Here is an 8,683-nt window from a genome sequence, read left to right on the forward strand (position 1 = left end):
TATTGAATTTGGCACGACTTTTCAAATCAAAACTTTTTTGGTATAATACGAGATACTGCAATCCAGGACTTGCAACAAATCTCTCAAAGTTCTGCAACAACACTTACATACGACGTTTTCTTTAACTTTAAACTCAAAAGACTGAAGTAATGCTATTGTGACTATCGAATTTCTCAAAGACTATTGAGTCTTTGGTGGCATAAAGGGTTTTGCTGTCGCAGAATGTGGCGTATAATCAAACCAATTTTATATGCTACATTAAAATCGTAGAAAAATCAAAATTTGAAGATTTTGCCCGGCGCCTCCACCAATTTTGTATGATGAAAGGCATTTTTTTCGGGTAGTTTCAATGCATATGATATTCAACGTCAAAGTTAATTGCAACTTGAATTGATGACTTAAAGTTTAGTATAAGTTATTACTTTGAAGTTGACTATGTCGTTAGACGTTAAATGAAGAACTTTCAATACATGAGGGTAAAATAATGCACTTGACTAAGAAATTGGGTACGTCAATATTGGTCGGTATAAAACGGAACCGGCAGTTTTGCGTCTCTCAGGGCCATATTGCGTGGAGAAATCGCTGATGATATTTATTCAAGCTAATCCCCGAAAAAGTGATTTAAAATGGAATTTGGATTTTGTTGTGTATTCGGTTTGCGTTGGTGGGCATATTTGAGCTGAAAATGTTACTCTGTGCGTGTTTTTTGCTGTAATAAAGGTAGTGATCATTCTAAAATTATCACATAAATTAGTGGCAGTTGGAATGACATTGATTCTGACTGTCTAACACATTGCATTCGTAATTACCCAGAAACTAGACCACGACTGCTAAATCAGACATCAGCGCATATGCAAATGGTAAATTCATGCAATATTTGAGGTGGTAATCTCTTGTAGACACCCACGCTATACGCTGGGCGAAGGAAAGCCGAGAGGAAAACTGAATTCACTATATATGTTAATTAATTCCCGAGAAGGTAAGAACCGTCGCGTGTAATAGAAATATCATAATTTAAAACTAACAGTTTTTCTCTGTAAAAATCTCAGCCGCTTTAAATGGCGCCGAGCGATCATCTTAAAGTTGTTTGTGTAATAGCAGCGATTTTTATAATAAAACGAGCAATCGACATAAAATTTAATTTAAATCTAGCTGGACTTTTAAGAGACTTTTAGCGATGAAATGTTTAAAATCTTAAAAGTTAAGTACCATCAAGTGAGTGAAGGTATGAATTACTCTAACACGACCAAAGTTAATTGCAATTCTAGACCGCCGCAGGTGTTGCCGTTAAAGTTTAGTTTGTTTAGGGCAATGTGATTTAAGAGAGTTAAGGGCACAGAGTGCAACTACCACTAGACCATTGCACCGATTTCTACCTACTAAAAGCAAGCATACTTCACAAACCGCTCAGCAAATACCTAACACAGAATTCTACTACACAAGTGTTCCACCTATACGACCTCCCAGTTAACTTTTTAAATATGGAAAATCAAAGCAAACTCGGCAATTCTCTTCATCTGTTACATATTACATATCGACGATCTGATATTCAAATTAGATATGTGCATGTACAACCAAACCCACATGTTAATATAGCCGTAATATCAGGGGATTTGCATACAAAGACTTGGCGGTTTATCAACAAAAATATGTCATAATTAGCACAGCAACATCTAAATTCCGCATGCTACACCGCGTCAGTTTAATGTAGCTTCTCTTTATCTAGACATTACATGTCATTATCAATCGCTTTAGTTAGCGCATTTTGTGCTGCATCAAGCTGCACTTTAGCTACTCGACATATGTTAATTTTTTGTCGCAGCTTTAAACCTCTGAGTCGATGAAGTTCCGTATTTCTCCTTTTTTACGTAAAATAGTAGAAAATTAAAATCGCATTGATTTCTCATGCTTCTATTATAAATGTACATCTGTAAAGCTCAAACAAGCTTTAAATTTTTTTATAACAGATTGTAAAACCACTAAACTGTGAATTTAAACAGACAGTAGGAAGTTCTATAGTTAGAATAAGACCGTAGGCTTGTATCAATAGTGAGTTAATTATTACCCACACGTTGGGATAACACCAAGTGTTACGTAACCGCAGAATTAAGAATTAATTCACTGTGTGTGAATGAGTTAAGTTAAACCTGAACAAAGTAAAAAGCTATTTAACATTAAATTAATTCTCCTCCAGATTTCACGTTGCCTTTTGGCTCTTACGTCATTAATTTTGGCTCTATCGTTTTCTTCCGTCAACAGTAAATCAAACACAGATTTTTCTTTTCTACTTTTTACAACTCGGGTATATTTGTGAATGTGCGGGTGTTCAAAGAAAGTGTTCGCAACAAATAAATCGTTCACCACACAAAGTCGATAATTCGCTGCCCGTTTGAGTTCGACACTTATTCGCTGAATCTACCAATACATTTTTTGCTGCCTATTACGTCTTTACAAACTTACCGTTTAAGTCTTCTATTATTGCCGCTGATTTTTTATCTCATCGTGTTCTGCTATTGTCTGTATCTTTTGTTATTGTTTAATTACAATGCGCAACAAACTGAAATTAATTATGAGTAAATTTTTGTGATTTTTGTGTTTTACAATTTTACTATTTTACAATTTCACAATTTTACAAGTTAACTATTCATTCGTAAACTGGAATCTTTGTACCGTGTTTTCACCACTTTTTAAGAATTTACATAAATACCAAATAGTTAATTGCCATTTTTCGTCCGGGAAATAGCACAAATTATTTAGTTTGAGTTCGCTTTTTGTCGCATTCTGGATACTGTAGGTAGTGGGAACGCCTGCGAGATTAACGACGTCACTTTCAGCATTTTCTGTAGGATAAGCAGCAAGGGCTGTCAATCAGTGGTCTCATGTTCTTTTACGGGTATCTATAAACATTAGAGTCCTAGATTATTTACATTATTTTTGCTAAAATACTCTATATATAATAAATAATTATACATAATAAATAAAATTTGTGGTTAATTAAATAAACGCGACAAAAACAAAAGTAATTACTTGACAATAAAATGGCCAAATAAATGTTTATCATCAAGCAGTATTTTAAATTTTGCCTTAAATATTTTCGCTTTTACGACGGCAATTCGTGGTGTTCTTTCAAACATCTTCATCCAAAGTAAATTAATTAACACTACAATTGCCTAAATAAATGAACATTGTAGCTACAGAAAGTTAAATAAATGAAAGCCAAGAAGAAGAAAATTGAATTTTATTATTGTTTCGTGAACCTCTTTACTTGATTCAACATTGAAGTAATTGGCAATCTACATTTTTACACAGAACGAAATTGGTTTTTGTTTAATATTTAAGCATTTTATGTAAAGAGTCTAGAAATTCAATTTTCATTGCAATGCGTCTGACTGGATTTTATTGAAGAATTTAGTCAATATTAAAGAAAGCTATTTTATCTTGACCGGGAAAAGTCGAATATTCCAAATATAAAATTGAGACAATTTCATTGGACGCGAGCGCTGCGATCAGCTGATTGGACCTTGGAGGTCTCACTTTCCCGTTAAGGAAAACAACAAAAAGCTCACTTCTAAATGTGCTTTTAATTCCATTTTGTATGTAAATGCTCGTGAAAATTTCCAAATTTTAAAATTAAATTAACTAAATTCGCAGTTCTATTAACGTTCAATTATAAGTTTTTTATTATATGAGAGAATAATAGCATTAATGGCACATTTTGTTCATGCAAAAATCAATAATCAAAATGCCATTATAGCCGAATATAATACGAGCTTTTATGCAAAGTTTCTGTTGGTCTGTTGGTTGCAATTAAAGCATTAAAAGAATTGGCAGAAGTGACAGCTGTGACAAATGTTTAGCATTTAGGGGGGCATTCTATGCGTTGTCGTCATGGACGTGTGACATGGCATTACTTTACTCTCTAGAGAGTAATAAGGTACTTTGTTTTAAATGAGTGAGTAAAGACAACTTTATTAGTGCATTTTGGTTAAAGTTTTTTTTTTAATTATTCATACGTGAAATTCTGCGTAAAATGAGTACAGTAAGAATAAGTAATATACATATTTATACAGATTGCGCCTACAAATTTTTACTCGAAAAAATTGATTTTTTGAATTTGTGATATTGAAAACCGGATTCTTATATCAACAAAAGTGCGACAAAAACTATGGTACAAACCGCATCTTTCTATATGTCGTACTTTCGGAGATAAGGAGCACCGAATTTTCCTGAGCTTCAAAATTTTTACGCTTTGCGACTACCCAAAATTTCAATCGCTTTTAATTCAATTATTTGTTGACGTACGTAAAACTTTAAAACTTTAATTCTCCGTGAAATGATTACCAATAACTCAAGTTTGTTTCAGAAATAAACGAGATATTGGCCAAAATTGGAGTTTTTTGGGACAAAAACAACGTTTAATATTTTTCAGTTTACATCAATCGAAAGAGCTGGTCAAGATCTATGAAGTGCCCAAATCTCAGATCTCTTAGACAAGTAGTTTACGACAGGCGACCAAAAAACGAAAAAATCTTTTTTTAACGCTTGAATAAAAATTTTTATTAAAAAAAAATATTGACTGTTAAATTTAGATATCTAAGCGCGAATTTTAAGCAACAAAAGCGGAAAAAATGGCGAAGACCGTATCTTTCTATCTGTCTTGGTTTCCGAGATATGGAGCATTAAATATTTCGGAACTGAAAATTCGCTATCAGAAACTCTCTTTCCTTCTAATTCAGTTATTTGTGAACGTACGTTTAATAATAACTCATGTTTTGGATTCTGCGTTGAATTCCGCCTAAAGTTAATTTTATAGACAAGCTGAAGTAAATCTAGTTACTACAAGCCAAATAGCAGGGCCATCCATGTTAAACAACAAATATGTACATTTAATGGGATATTGCAGGAATTCAAAACTCACGTAAACCACTCAAAACTTTAAGTCAGTTCATCAAGAGATGTATCTATACTTGGAACAGTACACGGAAAGATAATCATGATAATCTTATTAAATATCTCAGTGATTAGACTTGAGCCGACTGTTTGTTCTACGGGTCGGCATTTCTCTGGTGTATTAGTTATTGCATTAACAATATGTTCTTGTGGCACGTTTCCACACATCCTAGAATATTGTGAATTATAGGATTCATTCTGTATTACATTTATAAATTTCTTATTATTGAGTCATAAAACTAAATTAAATTTGTAATGAAGGTCGTGAGTTTCCCTTTCAACCTACCTGAACGAAAGCTCTTTTTATTTTACACCGCCTCATTTTTCCTGCCAAGAAAAAGTAGCAAGAATAGCTAAAGCAGCGCTTTTAGTCAATTACGCTAAAACTACCATTTGTTTCCGTCTCCTAACTACAATTTGTCAACAAAATAAATTTTTCGTCGCAGCGGGAAGTGTGGCTAGTAAAACACAGTCATTGTCTAAAAAATCCTCAATTAAAAACTATTATTTCAGAGATTTCTGCAACCTGTTGACTCTCATAGTTATAAAAAAATTAATTATTCGTACAATTTTTGTACGCGTAATATTGATGTCATTTTAATTGAACCTAAAAAAATGTTTTACGACTTGTATCTATACGATTTGATTGGCAAAAAATTATTTTAGATTAAAATATTTTCATTAAAATTAACTTGGATGTAGGCAACCAAATATACACTAGAGGTGACTATAAATGCGGTTTGTGCCTTTGCTGAAACGTCAGTGTAGTTCGTTGTAAACGTCAAACTGTTTTTGTGTCAACAAACAAGACTTTTAAGTATTTTTAATTAAATTATGGATTCCCGGGAAAATTCGCCGTCTCCACCACCGCCTTCAGATCCACCTCCTAGTCTGCCACCTCCACTTCCAGCTGTATGTATAAAACACACAAATTTTATAATGAAAATATACTTTAGAGACCTCGCAAGACACATCCGCAGCCCCCAATTCCTGTTCAAGAAGAAAGTCGTTTTGATACTGAAGCTGAAGCCGAAGTTGAGGATGAGATTTCTCAACAAATGACTGCTTCTTATAGTGAAATTTCATTTAAATCAGGAATGAGCCCTGAGAATGAAGCTCCTCTTTCATTAACTATGGACCCAATACCTCTAGCTGAACATATAATGCAGAGGCCTGTAACTTTGAGTTGTGATAGAAATATTCCTTCTTGTAAACCTTTAGGGCCTTTAAATTTAGAGGGTACTGTTCATGTAGAAGGAAACATGACACATTTTGTGGCTGAAGATTTAGAATATAAAATTAAATTATCTAGTCCTGTTACTAAAAAAGGAGGTAATATTGATTTCTTTTAGGGTATTTATTACAAGTTTGATTCTTTAGATACTCCTCCTTTACCTGGAGGATCCAGAAGTTGTACTCCTAGTACATTATATAGACAATTATTGGTGCCCCAGGTTGGACAGCTGGATACAGGACTTTTGAACGACTTGGAATGTGAAGCACAAAAAATGGCAACTTCTATAGACAGTTTGACTGAAAACTTATGCGGAATTTTACATTCAGTAAAATTACATTTCTTTTATATCAGTTCTAATTAATAAATTTTAGATTTCTTCAATAACAGCTGACAACGTTGATGTATATAAAAACGCTGTTTCTAAGATGTCTGACGCAATGGATTCAAACATAAAAGTATGGGCTTAATACAATTACTTAATTTGTTAAATTTGGGCTCAAATGACGGTGCAGTTGTGAGAATTACGCAACTGGACCAAGTCTAGCATTGCATTACAAATTCAATGAAAATGTATAATTCTTGGACATTTTTTAGAGTATGTACACAATGATGGCAAAGACAGAAGAGGTAACTCAGGCGATGAAAACCGTGCAGAGCCACGCAGCTAGAATGTATCCTTTCATTAATTTCTCTGTTGAGTCAATCTGTGAAATTTTTCCTCAACTGACTTATCAGTAAAGAAATAAAAAGATTGGTGGATCTTTTTGAAAGTTACGTTTAATATTGAACCACAACAGAAATTTACGGCCATCGCTTTGAAACGTGTTCATTTTAAATTAGATTGATTAGGCTCTCTTGAAACAAAGATACTGAAAATTATTTTTGTCTTCTATATTTATACACTGCTCTTAAATGTGTTTGACAGGTTTTAAATTGTAATGTTGTATTGTTGATTTTAAAGATTTTATAGCTTGTTATAGTCTGTACATTTTGTTAGATTGAATACTGTTGTTAATTTTATTCTAACCACGATTTTGCCTGATTACTTTTGTAAAATAAAATTTTACTGGTGCTCTGCATGCAATGTAGATGTGACAAAGACAAAACAAAAAATATTCTCACATAACTCGAGACTGAAAATAGAGAGTTTTGAGCGTTTCATTTCAACCTTGTCAGAAAGAATTAGGAATATTTAAGCGTCCAGGACACATTACTTTTTAAGATTTAACTTTTTTTTATAATTGTTTTGCTCATATACAGGGTGTAGCAGAAATGAGTAGATTAAATTAAACTGGTTTTAGATCTTGTCAAAACAAATTTTTCCTTTGCGGATTGCCTGGTTGGCAAGCTGCATCCACGTAAAAAAGAAAACTAATAACGTTTTTTGTCGATTTAATCAGTTGATTTCATGAATTATTTCAGTTGTAATTTTGCCGGCTTTGGAAACAGATCATTGTTATACTGAAAGTTAAAGTGTTTGAATTTCAAAAAATGTTGAGTAAGCGACATAGTGCTGATTTACGAGGAAACTGGCCAAGTAAATAATTTTTGAGATGTGCAAGTGGTGTGAAAATAATGGTGGCCACTTTGAACATCTTTAATTCCATTCTAGAATTGGTGAAGTTTTATCAACACAAAAAACGTAGGATTTCTTGTTTTCTTAGTTGAATTTGATTTTTTTACTTATTTCTTGTTCTAAACTAGACCATAAGTTTTTGCGGACAATGTCTGTGTCACGTTCTTGCATACAAAATGTGTATGCGAGCGACATTTCAATATTCACAATTTTTTTGGAAAACTGCTGAAGAGGAAAAAATTTGTTATATCGAGATCTACCACTAGTTTAATTTAATGTTCTTTTTTCTATTACACCCTGTATTATCGACAGATTATGCAGTGTCTAATAACACTAGTTTACAATTTTTTTTTCTTATATCCCGAGATTAAATTATAATTTTCTGGTGCGGGGGTCCACTGTGATTGAGCATAATTTTATCACGTCTAGATTTTTCACAGGACTTTTTTCTTTATGCGTAGGAAAGCATTCATTTGTGCGTAAAATGATTTGCAAGATGCGTTAAAATTTAAATTTTTGGCTAAAATCTGTAAAAACTTCAAATTTAATTATAAATTTCTTGATAACTCTAATCCACATCTCTGACGCGTGACATATTGAAAAATCGCTTTATTACAAAAATCGCGGTAGGCTGAGTTTGCAACTTACAGTAAGTGTAGTAGTTTCAAAAGATGCATCATATGGCCTTCTATGATTGTGCCAAAATTCAAAATTTTTCTTCAAAAATAAACGGAGATATGAGCTTGTAGTCAATTAAGAGAGACACTTTGTATAAGTTTATATAAATGTTTATATAATTTTTTTGGTTTTCAGTTTTGAATTCTCCTTAAAAAACTCTTATAAATTCAACCCTTATCATCGTGGGATATAAACTAGTGTAATTTTTAAAATTTTTGGCTACTTCCGGCTTGGCTTTCAAT

At 32.8% G+C, this 8,683-nt stretch overlaps 1 protein-coding gene across 1 annotated transcript; it reads left to right on the forward strand.

Moving 5' to 3' along the window:
• Positions 1-5,693: 5,693 nt before the first annotated feature.
• BORCS6 (BLOC-1 related complex subunit 6) lies at positions 5,694-7,331 on the forward strand. Its single transcript, XM_088047470.1, has 6 exons — positions 5,694-5,862; positions 5,907-6,282; positions 6,331-6,512; positions 6,559-6,642; positions 6,782-6,858; positions 6,923-7,331. The coding sequence occupies exons 1-6, from the start codon at positions 5,785-5,787 to the stop codon at positions 6,966-6,968; spliced, it is 843 nt and encodes a 280-aa protein (XP_087903596.1). The 5' UTR covers positions 5,694-5,784; the 3' UTR covers positions 6,969-7,331.
• The last annotated feature ends 1,352 nt before the right edge of the window (positions 7,332-8,683 follow it).

The sequence above is a fragment of the Gnatocerus cornutus genome, chromosome 10 (genome assembly GCF_029298725.1).
Source record: "Gnatocerus cornutus isolate USDA-ARS CGAHR chromosome 10, icGnaCorn1.1, whole genome shotgun sequence".
Lineage (NCBI taxonomy): Eukaryota > Metazoa > Arthropoda > Insecta > Coleoptera > Tenebrionidae > Gnatocerus > Gnatocerus cornutus.